The 17,600-nt window shown below is 37.5% G+C and overlaps 1 protein-coding gene across 3 annotated transcripts; it reads right to left on the minus strand.

Moving 5' to 3' along the window:
- Nucleotides 1–5,615: 5,615 nt before the first annotated feature.
- LOC309490347 (uncharacterized protein) lies at nt 5,616–17,401 on the minus strand. 3 transcript variants are annotated; one of them, XM_082159462.1, is made up of 19 exons: nt 17,093–17,401; nt 16,358–16,486; nt 16,100–16,213; nt 15,739–15,903; nt 15,375–15,542; nt 15,117–15,294; nt 14,395–14,511; nt 14,040–14,225; nt 13,802–13,939; nt 13,397–13,537; nt 12,879–13,289; nt 11,857–11,994; nt 11,473–11,610; nt 10,394–10,807; nt 10,061–10,273; nt 9,812–9,955; nt 9,100–9,405; nt 8,869–9,009; nt 5,616–8,203 (listed from the first exon to the last, which is right to left on the minus strand). In XM_082159462.1, the coding sequence occupies exons 1-19, from the start codon at nt 17,291–17,293 to the stop codon at nt 8,115–8,117; spliced, it is 3,531 nt and encodes a 1,176-aa protein (XP_082015588.1). In that variant the 5' UTR covers nt 17,294–17,401; the 3' UTR covers nt 5,616–8,114. The 3 variants fall into 3 exon arrangements, with proteins under 3 accessions (XP_082015588.1, XP_082015590.1, XP_082015589.1); XM_082159464.1 differs by lacking the exons at nt 12,879–13,289; nt 13,397–13,537; nt 13,802–13,939; XM_082159463.1 differs by lacking the exons at nt 11,473–11,610; nt 11,857–11,994; nt 12,879–13,289.
- Between the last annotated feature and the right edge of the window lie 199 nt (nt 17,402–17,600).

Below are 17,600 nucleotides of genomic sequence, written 5' to 3' on the forward strand. Positions count from 1 at the left end.
TTTTTTCTTTAAAAAAGAATGTGTTTTGGCAATTCTGAAGGCCTGATGGTGCATTCCTGTTGGTGTTTATCTGATTTTGTTACCCACGGGAATGAAGTCCATAGGAAGTCCCCCTTCTCTGCTTGCAAAACATGGAAATTGCACACCTCAACAGTATTTGGCAGCACAGACAGATCAAGGACTAGGTTAAATTGCATATTCTTATGTAACAGTAATGGGGAGGAGAATTGGTCTCAGTGAGCAAAGTACAAATACAGTGTGGTGGAGGTAGACGGTTAGTATATCAGTGTTACAATGCATTTGTGAGCTGTGGCAAGGAATATGTATGGTAGACCTAGACATTTACCACCAGGTTTGGCTCCAAACATGAGCTTGGCCAACCTCCCAAAGTGTCCGGCCCACCCTGAGAGTGCTATGGCCCGGTGGTCTGTTTCACAGCTTCATGTCTTGGCAGGTGCAAAAATCTGAAAAATACTAGTCCGGTTGCATAATTGTAAATTTCCCTTTTTTTTTTTTTGGCCCTTTGGTTTCTCTTAAACTTAAACGTGTTGCAGAAAATAACCCTTAAGGACGTGTGTCCACCAAAGCGTTTTTTCATGTGGCTGGCGTATTTTTTCAATTGTTTTAAATGGTAGCGCCACGTTTTTAAAACGCCATGAGCGTAACGAGGCGCTGAGCGGTTTTTTTTGTTCACGCTGAAGCACTGAGCGCTCTGCGTTTTTTACAGGTCGCCGAGAATTAAAGACTGTTCAACTTTGGGTAAAACGCAGCACTCATCACTGTCACTTTTTACCCAACTGTCCAATCACAGTGGAGGAGGGGCGGGACTAATACCACACCGACCAACCGCCACATTCTGCTTGTACGTCAACAGATGACAACAACAAGCATAATAACGGAACAAAATAATTTAAAACAAGAGCCAGAGAAAATACGTTACATTGTATCGACATTTTAATATAGAATCAACACAGAAACAAAATATGTGTGAAATCAGATACTAGTAACACTTTTGCGGCTATTCCGTATCATAACAAGCGTCTCAACTGAAAAAAATGCTGCGCTACCAAAACGCTCTCAAGCGCCCATAGCTAGGCGTTTTCAGCTGGCTAAAAACACTTTAGTGGATAGACGGCCTAAGGTTTCTTTAGGTGAAACGTCATAAAACCCTTAAACATTTCCCTTAAAGGTCTATTTTTCACTTAAGTAATCCCTTAAAAAACGATAAGTGTTGCATGAAGCACCTTTATTGTCATTTTCCTAAGTATATCGAAAGTCCCTTCAAGACGAGTCATTTCACTCGACGGCCATCTTTGAAACGCCTCTCCTGCATGCTAGTGCAGCTCATATCTCTTTGAATGGGGAAACATCAAAATCTCCAAAACTGTTCGCCAAGCTTACGATTAAATTTCATATTTGAAATCACCAATGAAATCTGACAACAACTGTCTCATAAATGTTGTTTCTAAACGCTCGAGTCATGACAGAAAACGAGATTTTCAGGCTGGATCGAGCTAATGCGCAGTGGAAGCGCTCGTCTGACTGTTTCTATAGGAACCGGAGCTTCTAACAGCAGCTGCAGTGACGCGATGACTTTACCAATCGGCGATTGGCTCTTATTTAGAAGGCGGGACTATTTAGAAGCCGCCATATTGAGCGCTGCACTTTTCCCCATTCAAAACAATACGAGTGGCGCGTCTTGTGTTATTCTGTAGTCTTTGGTATATCATAAGGTTTGGAAAACTTCACCCTAAGGGTTAGACAGAGTTAGCAGGTTTGATCCAAGTCTTCTAGCGAGACACGATTGGGTGCTTTATATGATAAACAGATTTTAACTTAGGCATTATTCACATATAAATATTGATTAAATTACATACATAGCACATATTAAATATGGTCAACGGAAGCTCAAACGTGCGCATTTTCAATGAATGAACAGAAATGATGAGAGAATATTAAAAAGATCTTTATTTGTGTTCCAAAGATGAATGAAAGTAGGTTTAGAATGACATGAGGATGAGTAAATTAATAAATTTTCATTTTTGGTTGAACTATCCCTTTAAGTTTCTGTCTCGTCTCATCCTTCTCTCTCATATTTGGTTTTATTTTTTGGTGTGATGACTAAATGTGAGTTCCTGGGGCTCGTTCTTATTACATCCGAGATCAAATGACACATCCAAGATGATATCATCGTGCTAATCATGATCTGGCTAACTCGGTTCTTCGAACACACTTGCCGGATATGATTAGTATAGCTGGATTGAGTTATCTGAGATAATTGCGCGTTCATGCGCTGGTTTAAAAGGGGATATGTATCGATAGTAGAAACATTGATCAGCAACGCTGCTATTGGCTGCTCAGCGTGGCCAAAGAGCGCGCTCAGTTTTTCTCCTCAGCAGAGCAAGAACTAATAGTCGAAGTTTATTCAGAATTTTAATGTTTAATCAAAACGCCAGGGAACACCTCAAAGTCTGCAAAAGCCAGGAGAGAGGGCTCGCAAAAAGTAGCAGACAATTTAAATCTGTTAGAAGTGGCCATGTTAGATGTTTTTTTATCACTTATTAGCCTATATTTTTGTATTTTAATAATTGCATAATTACTTTGTTCATTGTAATGTCAGAGTCACCACACTAGAACATGGGAACAAATAAAAGTGAAGTACAAAAATATTCTACATAATGGTAATTTTTTGTTATATTATAGTCTCTTTTATAAAAGGCACTGTTAAATAAAGGGTTGTCTGTTTATAAAAGCAATCAAGGAAAAGATCTTAGTAGCCTACACTGTAAAATAATTTTTGCTGCATTAAATTACGGCCGTATAGTCATTTCAACTGTTAAATCTTGAGTAATGATGAATTGCTTTGACTTGTGAAAGTGAAAACTGATAAACTTATGTTAATGTAAAAATATTTTGCCATGAGTTATTGATCACATTTTTCCCGAGTGTAGTTCATTGTAATGACATTGTGTTTTCCTCTTTTGTGCACTTTTACATAATACACCAACACTTGTATCTGTTCCCAAGAAAGTGGTGGCTGAAACATGTGCAGTAAGTGGACATTTTCTAACTTTCCAAAGGAAAGAAAGTATAAGACTTTGTAATGTCCATTTGTTTCCATTGCACTGGACAGTGAATAAACCCTCTCAGATAACTGTCATATGGAGGAACTAGCCTACCTGCAAGTGTATAAATAACTTTACTTAATTTATACTTGTATGCTTTATGGCTGCAATATAAGTTGCTGGATTCTACATCTACAGAAAGGCCTACAGAAGAGTCTGCACAGCACAGAGGAGACATAGGCCTACAGGTGGGCAGTGTATAGCCAACTTTTCCTTTTTATTTGTTGCATGAGGCATGTGTCTAATATCTCTTGTTGCAGGCACTTGACCACTGGCTTTTTTCTTTCTTTTTTTGGCAATGTTGTGTAATATGGCACATGCAACAATGTCACAGGCCCTGTCAGGTGTGCAACCCCTCAGACTTATCAGACACTGAAATCTTCCCTTTAGTTAGCCAAAGTTCATTTCATTGTGTGCCCTTGTCCTGGCTAGAGCTGCATTGTAACTGGTTTGGGTCAGGGAATGGGGTCATAAACACCTGTCTGCAGGAACATGTCATAATCATCTATGAAAAAATGCAGTTCTGTTAGGATCATCATAAGTGTATGTAATACAGTGAGCTTGATATTTAATTGTGGAACTTTCCTTACCATTTTCAAATAATGTGCATAAATGTGAATCTCTGAAAATTCTTAAGTCATGCACAGATCCTGGCCATTTTGCTTTCACATTTGTGATATGAAAGATTTTAGTCAACTGCCTTTTTTTAATTTGATATATTACTAATCTGGAATATTAAGAATCCCAATAGTAACTGGGCTGCACATTTACATTGTGAACCCCCTTTCTGTTCACATAATACCCTTCATTGAGGCCTTGATGGCAGTTTATGGTAGCCTATAGTCTATGGTACCAATCAAGTTAGTGAAGCCTGAGTGACATATACTGTAATCGGCATGGTCATGATTGCATGATCTTCATAAAAAATTATGATAGCCTAAAAATTTTTTTTTTTAAATAATAATAAAATAATTTAAAAAATGCTTTACAACATTGGGTCTTAAGTGGCTTGGAAATGCCACAAAAAAACCTAAAACTGTTTTTTAAACCTAAAAGCGCCAGGTAAACTCCGAATGACACGACAGACAGCACTTTCCATCCGCATCTCCAATAGTGTAAAGGAAAGAGCCACTCGCAAATAATCTTAGGGCAATGCAAACAGTTTGTACTGTAGTTAAAGCCCGACTCCGACAAGTCGAAAATAAATGTGCGTTTCCAACAATTTAATAATGTAAACGACAATCTCACGAGTCACGAGAAAAAAATATATATCTCAGAAAGTGCACTATCGCGCTGCGCTGGACTTCCCGTATCAGCTCCGCTTATGAGCCGCAGTCTAATCCTGTTTACATGAAATAAGCCTGCTCCCAAGCAGGTTTAAGCTTACGCACCAAACAATCCAAGATTGACAAATCCAGCTAACTGAGTTACTTAGCGACGTACGAAGAACGGGCCCCTGGTCGGAATGTCTGTTTTTTGTTTTGGTCTGTGTGACTCCGCCCACTGCCAATTTATCCAATAGTATTTCAACACTCCAGGTTGCCAGTTGGCTTAAAAACACAGTGAGTTCCAGCCATGGAAGCCAGCGAACAAACTGGGCCAGAGATCACAGATTCTACCCAACCTAAAAAGCCTCGGCATCCATTAAAAAGTCTCTATGACCAGAGGCATTTTAAAACATTGATGCATTAATGCATTAGCTGATGAACAGTGTAAGGCTCATTGCTGTCCATTAATTGCACTCGTTCCCGTTGCATGTCTCAATCTGGCAACCCGAAGGTGTTTTTTCATGTTAAGGCAACTTAAGGTGTTTTATGCAACCCGGCACAGGCTTCAGTACATTTACCTTATTTAAAGTGGACCTATTATGCCCTTTTTCAAAACCTTGATTTTGTTTTTGAGGTCTACTAGAATAGGGTTTCATGCTTGAAAGTTGAAAAAAAGTTACTTATTTTTCACATATTTTACATTGTTGCAGGACCTCTCTTCCCAGTCCTTCTGTAACACTGAATTCGGAACCGCATGCTACTCTTACTATTTCTGCCATAGAAAGATATTGTAAAAGTAGTACGAGTAGTGTGGAATTTAGCATCTGTTCTGTTCTGGTCTCTATGAAGCCTCTCCTTCTGAAAATTGCAATGTCCTCTGATTGGTCGGCTGGACCAATGCGTTGTGATTGGTCAACAACTTTGAGCATGTCTAATTCAAAATACTATTAAAAACTAAAGGCCTAAATGAAATATACACTGGCCAAGATACAACTGAAGAAACATTTCTAATTTTCTACATTTCTACATTTCAAATTCATTCAAGAAAACCTGAGACACATTCCTTCACTCTCCAACAACATAAAAACTGTAGCGATACATTGACATCTACTGGCCAGTTCATAGAACAGACGTTTTCATAGTTGTGGTAATGAACACAACTTTCTGGCCAACTTGATACGACCAAAACTGGTCATAATTCAACACCACATGAACTTTAACATTAGATTGTTTTGTATTTATTGTGAAATCATCTTTGTCACAGCTTAATCATAAGCTCTCATTTTCCCAAAATGAAAGGTTTTATTTTAGGATAACGACCATACATGCTTACCATATAACATAAATGTGGACATGAAACACTGATTTGTAAAATGATTTCATTATTTTACTTGCATTAAGACATTTTGTATTGGAGATACACAACACAAACACATGTAGGAAACATTGAGTTCCTGGATGAATGTTCAGTAATACACGGTTGTACCAATTTCAAACAAGCATGCAAGAGAACAGTGTAATACATTAGAAATAAATCACATAAATGCATCTCAGTGTTTCCCCTATAAAAATTTCCAGCAGCGGTGCTGTTACGTGCCGGAGGTTGTTACCAAGCCGCTCGCGGGTTTTTTTTTTTTTTTTAATAACCCCTTAAACCATGACTTCTGGCAAGTTTTGTGGATAGAAATGGACATTTTGAGACATACAAATTTGACATACCATCAACAGAAGGCATGATTATTGCAGCACGTACCTTGAACTGGTCACACACAGGATTAGGACAGGATTATTCATTTTTTTCTTTTGTGTTAATTTTACGCTGTAAGGTAGAAATTGATAGTGGAAAAATGAAACTCTTTCCTTTCTCACCTGCACTACTGATCTTTTTTTCTGTAACACACTTTAGCACTTAGATACATCATCATGTAACCAGTACTTTCATTTATTTTAACCTGTAGACATTTTGAACATTAAAATCCAAATGAAACTTTTCATTAGTTTAAAAGGTGACTAGCTTGCATAGCCTATTTTACTTCACTAACCTCCAGGGACGTGCAAAGAGTTCATCAGGGGCAGGGCTCAAATGCAAGAAAGGGGCAATATGTTTTAAAAAAAATATATATATATATATATATTACGGCTGGGAATCGATTAAAAAAAATTTACTAATTAATCGCACAATTTGCTGTGATTAATCGCATTTCCCGCAAACTTGTCATCATCAATATTTAAATGTAGAATCACTAATTAAATTAAACAACACACAAAAAAGGCGGAAAAAAGAAAAATGTCCACACAAATTGGACAGAAAATAGTCCTATATTAAAATATAAAACATCATTAAATTACTCTTCATTCAGTTCTATGCAACATACTCAGATTTAACAGATTTATTTTTTGACTAATTATCAAAATAAAGTATAGTCATACAAAGCTATTATTACCAGAGCATGTGATCAGAGCAGGTCATTTTACCATTGTTGCCCAACATGGCTATACCAGCTCAGCAAACAGAAGTCTAGTACTGAGAAATTTCACGTTATTTGAGCGGACTTTGCTTTTCCATTGCATGATCGGTAGCCTACATGATTGGAGCGTTTGGGCCGTTAAGGAGCAGAACGCACAGCGCAAACACGGAACGGAACATTGAGCAGAGAGCGCAGTGCGCCGACACACACACACACACACACACACACACACACACACGGAATGGAGAACGCGGCGCAAACACGGAGCGGAAAAGACCCGCACGTGAAGTTACTAAACAAGCTGCGCGAGAATGAAACCTGATCGCCAAACACGGAGGGGCGGGACGGCATATTTTCCATAGACAGTAAAAAAAATGGACACAGCGACCCCATAGACTTCAACAGAGAAAAGTTCGTACCGCTTTCTCCTTTGGGCGCTTGCTCGCTCTTCCGTGGCGTCCGTCGTTGCTATGCAACCATGAACAGAGGCGCGCCGCGCTTCTATTATGAGCGCGCTTGCCACGCGCCCACATTTGAAATATTTGCATGTGAACGTGAATGTGAACGGCCCCTTATGGCAACGTGACATTAGCCTAATCAAAAATATTTCCATTTGTGGCTCTTTCCTCCTTTCTTGTCAACAAGTGGATTCAGAGCCATCGCATTAGCAGCGCCGGCAGTCGCCATGTTTCAGTGTTTTTAGGTGTGTCAGTGAATGCCGTGATATTACTGATCATGTGAAGATTTTGGAGCGGCGCTGAAAATTAATACATTGTAGGGGAAACACTGCATCTTCTATCCTCACTGACTGTATTTGATCACAAAGTATAACCTTTGTAAGCAGTTTCTATAGTTCATTGTAAACGGTTTAAAATGCACAATCCACAGTTAGAGGGTAATATTAATAAAAATTAATAAATGGATAAATCCACTTGACCATGCCAAATTGTTAAAAATGTAGCTCATCTCTTTATGTCATTTCTACAGCTTTGGTTTTTGCAGTCAATGAAATTACATTTTGTTCATTGTAATTTTCTGCTGATTTTAAAATGATTTAGTGTTTATATTGGTATACCTTTGGTATACATATTTTTAAAAGTTTCATTCAATGCCATGGTCATTCATTGAAATCCCAGGGAAATGTAAAGTAATAAATGTAATAATAATAAATGTAAATTTGTACTGAACAAATTTTGCTTACAATTTATAAAATAAGTGCATTTGTGCTGTTTTTCTTTCAGCTAAAATAGATTTCAATTGTTTTTGTCATCCAGAAACCTAAATCTTTGCTTGAGCACTTGAAGCAGATTCATCTTCGCTTTATCCCAGCTGTCTTCCCAGTCTAGAATCAAACAATTCACTTTAATATTTAATATTATACACAAATATTTGGAACTTATTTAAGTAGCATTACACACTCTAAAACTGTAATTTACTTGACCGAAAAAAAGTATGATTAAACAATCATTTATAAATATATTTAAAATTAATTAATTTAATAAATAAATAAATTATTTAATAATTTATAAAAATACACTACCATTCAAAAGTTTGGAGTCAGTAGGGTTTTTTTAATAACACTTTTAGGTAACACTTTATTTTACCGTGTCCATGTAGTTATTGTAGTAAAAACTATAAATTACATAATAACATGCAACTAACCCTAAAACAAACCCTAACCCTATAGTCAGAATGACAGAGACTTGTGGGTGGGCTCATATGACTCTGCCCAGCAAGCACCTGGGACACTGAAGACTAGAGTAATGTAATAATTGTAATAATATTTCACAATATTACTGGTTTTATTGTATTTTTTGATCAAATAAATGCAGACTTCTTTAAAAAAAATAAAAAACATTAAAAAAAATCTCACCGACCCCAAACTTTTGAATGGTACTGTATTTATAATGAATTATTTATAGATAAAATTAATATTTTATAATTGTTTATAAATGACATTAAATATTTACTGAACATGTATTGTGTTGTGAGACAGTGACTGCCCACCTGAACTGTTGCAGGTGAACTGGACAGAGAAAGTAGCCTTCGCTCCAAGCGCTTCTTCTGTGTCCTCAAACACTGGCGGTGGCAGATTCTGCTGTTTGAACCAGTCATCTAAACGGTTTCTCATAGACACATCGTTTGCTTCTGTAAGAGGATGAGAACTGAATGAAAATCATTAAATAATAATTTTTATGTAGTGTTTAGACAAGCTGGTTGATATTCAGTTGCTCTGACCTGTCTTTACCCCCAGAAGGCCCAGTAATCGTGCACTCAGATGATTCCGAGCTGATCTCTTGGAGTTCTGGCATGAGCACTTCAGCGTATAGTCACAGAACGACAGCTGGATATTGGATTGGATATCAACAGGCTTCATGGAAATGACGGGGTCTTCCTGACCGGCCCCCTTCAGCATAGAGCTCAGCTGATTCTGCACCTCTTCAACACTATCAGCTCCAGTTAGTGAATCATAACCAAAGAGAGGTGATAGTGAACGCAAGGCATTCTGGAGAGGAACTAACTTGGCTTCAGCCTCTGAGGACCCTAGAAAAAGACCACATCATATTTGAATAAAATGGCATTCATGCTTTTACTTTTCTTTTCTCAGTGTATATATATATATATATATATATATATATATATATATAGAGAGAGAGAGAGAGAGAGAGAGAGAGAGAGAATGTTTGGGGTCGGTAAGATTTATGCTTTTAAAAGAAGTCTCTTATGCTCACCAAGGCTGCATTTATTCGGTCAACAATACAGTAAAAACAGTAATATAGTGAAATATTACAATTTAAGCCTGTGCGTTAATCCATCCCTGACAGTATAATATACCTTTCAAAATATTTTTTCATTTTCTTTCTCTTGGACGCACTTCTTCTTGATTCTGTTGAGTACAAACTCTTGTTTTTGCAGTCCGTTTAACATCAAATAAGACAATCATACTAACCTTGTCCTGTATAGATAACTTTGTAACTTATGTTCTTTAGTGAGCAGTAAAATGGCTTTACAGATCCTTCAAAATCTTCTTGTGGAAGAGGAAGAGAATTCTGAGAAAAAGCCTGCTTCACCTTCGCACTGGAAGTCTTTTCATCTTGAGTTTGAGGTAAGAAAGATATAAGCATTAGTTAGGGGACATGCATATATATATACGCACACATATTATGAGCAATACACAAAAGTAAATACACAAACGTACCTATACTAGAATCGAAAATTGACACTGCACAGCCAAACAACAGGTAGGCTTTTCGAGTGGCTTCTTTCTTGCTGTCGTAGCCTTGTTTGTTAGCAAAAGTATATTTTTCCAGGTTGATTTCCACACTACATTTGAAATTCTCATTACACGTCATGTTCTCCATCTTCACATGTGGGGGCTTGAGATTATATACATTAAAAAGGTCATTGATTTCTGTAAAATACACAAAGATGTACAGGCAGATGAGAGCGCAGTTGCAAATCAGTGCACATTTTTACACTGTACCACTAGCACTCTCTACTGGTGTCCCATTCAATAGCATACTATCTTCACCTGGACAATCAATCCTGGGCTTTTTCCTCTGTGGAGAACTGGATTCTTGAGGGTCCGGCAGCGCAGGAACAGGAACACGGACTGGCTCTTGTCCTGATGGGAGTTGTGCTGTTGTGGAGATGCTTTTAGACTTCAGCTCTGAATGATCTTTCTCTGGTGCCTGACTGATAGAGACTGCAGAAGAGGCCAGGTCTGAGCTGATGCCGCTGGTCACATGCTTATCACCGATCTCTGTTTTTTTCTCGGTGTCATAGACGGGATTTTTGAGACCCAGCTTATCTAGACGCTCCTTCAGTTCACCTTTGAAGTTCTTCTCAGTGTCTGATATTGGAGCACCGTTGAGGATTCCTGACAGATGCTGCAGAGCAACTTTAGCTGCCTGTTGCTCCGCCTGTTTCTTAATGGTGGAGCCATCTGAGCAATGTAAGACATGAAAACTAAAAATAAGCAAACAATAGCTTGTAAATCAAAACACACATTTTAGTAAACAGAAAATAAATGGGAGCATCTCAGAGTTTAATGTGGGTCATATTTCATCTGAAAAATTATATATATATGCAAACTGGAGCCTAGAAACCCAGATTGGTGACCTCAGTGGAAATTCTTGGAAAGTTTATCTCTGCCTTAACCAATCAGAATGATTCAACCCGACATGATGACGTAGCTTAGTGATTGTGTGAGAGTATAATTGTCTGCCTACGAACTCCTTGCTGAGTGTGAAGCTGACGTCTGCTGGTGAAACTGCAAACTATTCTACAGTAAAAATGTCTTCAATTAATTGCATTTCATTGACTCCTGGTCTTCATTCATCATATCTGGTCCTTGGGTCTTTAACTGTAAAATCCCCTACAGTGCACTTTGATCTTTGAAACTGCAGTCATTTTACAATCACAAACAGCTGTATATTACACACTGCATGAAAGATAATATCTGACAAAGCGTAATAGGGGCACTTTAAAATGGTCTTAAACTATACTACATTTCCTTAGAAAAAATTTTTTTTATTTGTTTTTGGGGTGAAATATGACCTAGAAATTCACCTGAATAGTGTTCAAACAATCAATAAAAGTAGAAATCACCTTTGTCATAAAAAGTGAAAGGTCCATTGAATTTGAGTATGCAGACAGCTGTGTTGTCATCATCAGCAAACTCTTCTGTTGGCTTTTGTAAATCATTGGTGTCGAAATGATCCATGATCACTGACCTGTACGTCTGACCTGTTGTAACACAAACTAAATCCGTTATGCTCTTTTGAAAATCATTTTAACATATTCTAACATATCTGGCTCACAATAACACCAAAAAACTACATTAGCAAACTCACAACGTATTTTATTTTAAGTTAAGCCTCGAGTAAGAGTGAAACACTTTACATGTGAAAATACTAGCGTATGACTTAATGTTTGGCTTTATTATCGATATTGATAATACATTTTATATCAAATCTACACTTTTTACTTTACCTTCTGCTGGAGCACTGATGCGAAATCTTTCCCATAAAACTTTATAAGCGGCTTCAGTTGCTTCTTCCTTTGAAGAGCATCTATCAGACGCAACTTCTTGATCAAGATCCACAGTCACTTTACTAAAGAAAGTGATTCCTGAAATGTCAAAACAAAAGATATTTTTTACATGGTATATCCCAATGAAACGGCTTCTGAATCAAGAAAGAAACGTAGGGCAGGACTTGATTTCATCTATTGGGAATTGATTGGATGGTTGTGATTTGCTATTGGTCGATCTCATGTGAGTGACAGTAAACACGTCATCAGAGAAGAGAAGAGACAACACAATCTCATGGAAACTTATTTTACGTTTTGGCAAATTGGTGGTTAATTCATATTAATTCTTGTGATCAACGATTTTGTACGATTTGCTTACTCCTCAGTGTTTTTAGGGGTAGTAAGTAAGGGGTAGTTACTCCTCAGTAAGTTTAAAGGTCCTTGCACACTTAAAATTTTGTATGCGTTTTTTCGTATTCGTCATTCGGTGGCTCTGAATTGTCAAAACACCTCTCAAAATGCTCGCTACGGATGCGAAAAACACAGAAAATCGAACCCGATTAGAATTTTTTTTATGACGGACGAAAGTTGCGGAGGCAGTGTGTAAACATGATCGATACAATGTGAGGTCATATTTATTTTTTAACGTGCGAGAATTTCGGACTAACGGTGGGGTTAGGGGAGGACCTTCATGCTTACGTTTTTCCAAAAAATTCTTTTCGTACAGTTCACAGCATAAAATTTCATACGAAATTGCCACCCCGTAAAATAGTTTTCATGTTTTCCCATTAGAATGGGTTGGAAGAGAAGCCACTGCAAAAGGGAGGTGATTAAAGATTACGAGAGTACATGAATTGTACTTTATACAAACCCATAGGAAAATCTAAAGGGAACCTCTGGCGAATTAGTCTTCCGGATTTTGACATCATCCCTGCACCACTCTTTAGCATTAATGACTTATTTCTTATAAGCTGCTCCATTACCTGGACAATCAATCCTGGGCTTTTTCTTCTGTGCGGCTGAAGAACTGGATTCTTGAGGGTCCGGCAGCGCAGGAACAGGAACACGGACTGGCTCTTGTCCTGATGGCCCCCCCTGGCCCTCTTGTCCTGATGGCCCCCCCTGGCTCTTCTCTGGTGCCTGACTGATAGAGACTGCAGAAGTAGCCAGGTCTGAGCTGATGCCGCTGGTCACATGCTCATCACCGATCTCTGTTGTTTTCTTTGTGTCATAGACAGGATTTTTGAGACCCAGCTTATCTAGACGCTCCTTCAGTTCACCTTTGAGGTTCTTCTCAGTGTCTGATATTGGAGCACCGTTGAGGATTCCTGACAGATGCTGCAGAGCAACTTTAGCTGCCTGTTGCTCCGCCTGTTTCTTATTGGTGGAGCCATCTGAACAATGTAAGACATGCAAACTAAAGGTTAGCAAACAATAGCTTGTGAATCAACACAAACCTTTAGTGAGACAAGATATTTAACCCATGACTAACAGCAGTTACCTTTGTCATAAAAAGTAAAAGGGCCGATGAGTTTGAGCTTGCAAATGGTTGTGTCGTCATCATTTTGAACAAAGAGTTCTGTCGGTTTTTGGAAATGCTGTGTGTGGAAATATTCCATGATCAACAACCTGTATGTCTGACCTGTTGCAACAGGAATAAAAAGCAACTTAAGTGTGCTATTCAGGAAATCATTTAAACTCTAAAATGCCAAAGAAACTCAGAGAATATTTGCACAATATTAAAATATTGTGCAAATGCTACATGTTTGGTTAACTATGAAGTATTTAATACAGAGATTATGCTTATAAAGTACTTTATTAGTGTTAAATAAAGTATTATTTTAGGGCTCAAAAAAACAGTGAAACTGTTTTTCATTTTATCTTAAGCTTAAGCTTTGTTCTTTACCTTCTGCTGGAGCACTGATGCGAAATTTTTCCCATAAAACCTTATAAGCGGCTTCAGTTGCTTCTTCCTCTGAAGAACATCTATCAGACGCAACTTCTTGATCAAGATCCACAGTCACATTACTAAAGAAAGTGTTTCCTGAAATGTCAAAAGACTAAATTACATTGTGATCATAGTTTCATATACTTATACCATACATATACCATTTTCCAATACTATAGTACAATATCTGTTTTACCTGAGGAAGATGAACAGGAGGCCTCAGGCTGTGTGACTGAGCTTGATGGTTCATCTGTGCTTTCGTCCTGTAATTTCAGCTGCTCAAGCGCAATGCATGCCACCTCCTGATGGGCTCTCTTTTTGTCGTTAAACACCTCTGTGCCAATGAAAGTTTGCCCATTTACCCTCACTTCAGCCCTATAACCTGTACAAAGGATATGAACTGTATGATAACTGTTGAATCGAACCTGAGTGAAAGATTTTCCATTTGTGCATTACCACTTTTCCTGTACAGTATCTAAACAAATACATGTTTTATTTGTTTCAAAGGATTACTATGCATTTAATGTTACATGGACTGATGAATTTGTTACCCTGTGCTTCCTGAAACTCTGCAAAAACAGGGAATTTGTCCTCTGACCATTTCTTTGCTTGACAATACTCATAAAGATGATTCTTGAATCTAAGTGGGTTGACAGGAGGAACAGGATCTGTGGATGGAGAAGCACGAAAGAATGAGACGAACTGAAATATAGTAGGACTCTTACATGTGAACAAACTCAAAATGATTTAAGGTGCGTTAAAAAAAGCATGGCATCCCCTGAAAAAGAAGTGCACTTAATAGTAATGCATGTGCACTTGTAGTGTCCTTCAAATCTCAAAGGTATGTTTTTAAAAATCTGTTGTGGATTATATTTGTAAAAAAGCACACTTTCATTAATGTTTTTAATACACTTAAGCCGACTTTTAAAAAGTGCACTTTGTAATGATGTCAAATTAAAAGTTTTCCTTTGAAGTACTTTTTAAATAAATTTTTTTTGTTGTGCTTTAAAGAAGTGCACTTTTTTTGATATGCTGAATAAAATATAAAAAAAACACGTAAAGCACTTTTTTTTTTTATTAAAATGGCATTAAAGTATATTTTATTCTACCGTAAATGCTTATCGGTACGTTCGGCAGTACACTTTAACCATATTTTAAAGACAATAAAAGTAAATAGGAAATTACATATTAGACCAAGTTCAGATAATTGCATGTTTATATTGCTAAATTTCTAAATCAAAGATAAATATGAATGGTCTTATTTTCCTCTCACCACGTGTCACCTTCTCCAGGTTCTCCACTCTATCTGCCAGGTTGTGGATTTCCTTCTCATGTTGATCTACTCTTGCCTGCATCTCTTTAAGTTTGTGCACTTGAGGGCCCAGGTCCTTCAGGAGATCTTCGTTTTGGTCCAGGAAGTCCAGGAGTCCCTTCATGTCCTGTGGTTTTTCCTTAACATAAAGTCATGTTTTTAGAACATGAACATGATGCAGTTCACGCTTAACTACTTAACTTTTACTACTTTACTTACTTCAACATTTTCGTCTTGGTTCCCCTCAAAGCGCGAGATAAAGTCTTCAATCCTGTCTTTCAATGCTTGCTGCTCGCGATTCAGAACTTCAATGGTCTGAAGATCGACCTGTTGGCCGTCTACTTCACATGGGGCTGCATTGAAATTCCTGTCCAAGATTTTATTAAACTACATAGAAAAAAAAAGAAAGAAAAAAACTTTTGTTCTGGATTGAATTATGAATAATACAATTATAGCCTACTGGTAAAGTGTAACATTTATACTAATCGCTATTATAATAATTATTATTATTAAATATTAATAATGGTAATGCTATTTTAATAATAATAATTTATTAAAATATGATTCATTATTTTCCATCCACCTGTGTTATCTCCTTTTCCAAGCCTTTCAGTTGTGGGATAAGAGGTTCGAGCGTCTTGGCCAGCTGCAGGACTGTATTATGATGACTTATCATGTCCTCATTATTAATTTTCAAGTCAGGGGAGTGCATCGCATTGTTCCGTATTTGTATGACCTTAGTTATGACCTTAATTGTTGAAAAGAAATGTGTAAAATGTGTTATCCAGCACACAGTGAGATCTACATTATTTGAATATCCGAACTGATACTATAGCACATAGCATTTGAGAAGTTTAAAACGGATATAGAGGTTCAGAGTGACATAATGCTGAAAATGATCATTTGAAGGGAAAAACAGGATATTTGCATTTCAGAATACTTACATTTTTCCCTGGGATGTTTTTAAAATGTTTACAGAAACTCATTAAGTTCAGGATGGCAGAGACATCAAACTCGGAAAACTGGCAATGTTTGGGGTGCCCACGTGGCATATACGCCTGTCACGCGAAACATGCAATCAACAAAGATAAAAATGTAATGGACATTGATTTTTGTTCACTGACACTTCCCCATATGCATCAAGTCAATGCACTCAGTTGCAACACTATAATAATACAAATTCAATGATGAATGTAACTTACCTTGGCAACTTCCCACTTTTCTGCGGACCAGAGATGTGGCCGGCAGTTTTCCCAGTTTATTCTGTTTCTCCCCCCATTATAGTTGGCCTCAATTTCTTTCTTCCAGCATTCACACAATTCGCAGAGAGACTATGGGTAGCAGCAAAGCACAGTTTGAGAGACAGGTACAGACATTCCCAGAATCTTTGATTCTTATTGACATTTTTTTTTTAGGCTTTATGGATGGCTGGATTGATGGCTATTTGTAGTATTCCTATTTGTGTTAATCCACTTTTTTATATAAGATGGATGGATGGATGGATGGACCGGACAGACAGAGTTCAGCTGCATCATTAGACCACCAAAACAGATTTTATTTTATTTTGCAAGCAGCCTAGTAACGTTAAAGCATTTACGACACTGGACAAAGATAGATAGGCTACTTTTTTCTTTTTTTGGAGAATGGCTGAAATGTGTTCAAAATGTTTGACAGCTCTGAATACCTCATGGATGTAAGTCGTATAGCCTAAATACATGTATAGTCAGTAAGTTAATTGTTAAAATGAATTCAATTGTTAATTTTATATGAATTGCACTGTATTTCTCTACATTGTCTAATTGTCTACACTTTATACAGCAGCAGCCCATTACATTGGGTGATTATTTGTATTTTATTTAACACATACAGTGAAACGATAAATAAAGAAGGCTATTTCAATTGTTTAACGTTACACTGACTTTGCATTTACAGTTTACCTTCTTAACATCGCATGTTTTCTTGTTACAGGTCTGTCCATTCAGCTTCGGTTTGTTTCGAAGAGAGTTGTGATAAGTTTCGGTTTCCTTTTCAATGAAGTCCTTAATGCCTTTCCTCAGTAAGGAAAGACTCTCCGTTGTTTTCAACCAGTTTTTGTATTTTTCGTCCCCGAAGCGTGTGTAAGATTGTGTGCTGCTCATGGTTTCTGATTAAATCCCCACGGATAGCGAGAAATGACTCTTTGTATCAGCGAAGCGATGAGCCTCGCCTGTCATCTTCAGCCGGTCAGCTGACTCAGTCCTGAGGTTGCCAGATCATCGAGAAATCAACGTTGTTCTTTACTGTTGCACATCCTATGATATATACTGCTGTTTAACGTCTTTTTGGTTGTTCGTCATGAATACTATGGTAAACGTGGTAGCTTTCAGAAACTTCTGAAGGTATTTGGGTGTTTCTGCAACCACGGACATTTTTGTATCAAATTAAGCGATTTGTATGTAGGTCTAT

The sequence above is a fragment of the Leuciscus leuciscus genome (genome assembly GCF_965113295.1).
Source record: "Leuciscus leuciscus genome assembly, chromosome: 25".
Lineage (NCBI taxonomy): Eukaryota > Metazoa > Chordata > Actinopteri > Cypriniformes > Leuciscidae > Leuciscus > Leuciscus leuciscus.

Coding starts and splice junctions, on each gene's coding strand:
- LOC309490347 (XM_082159462.1), bottom strand. CDS start 17,293: ATGAGCAGCACACAATCTTACACACGCTTCGGGGACGAAAAATACAAA. Junction 14,512..15,116: donor CCTGGAGAAGGTGACACGTG/GTGAGAGGAAAA, acceptor CTCCATCCACAG/ATCCTGTTCCTCCTGTCAAC. Junction 11,995..12,878: donor GCCCAGGATTGATTGTCCAG/GTAATGGAGCAG, acceptor TTGACATTTCAG/GAATCACTTTCTTTAGTAAA.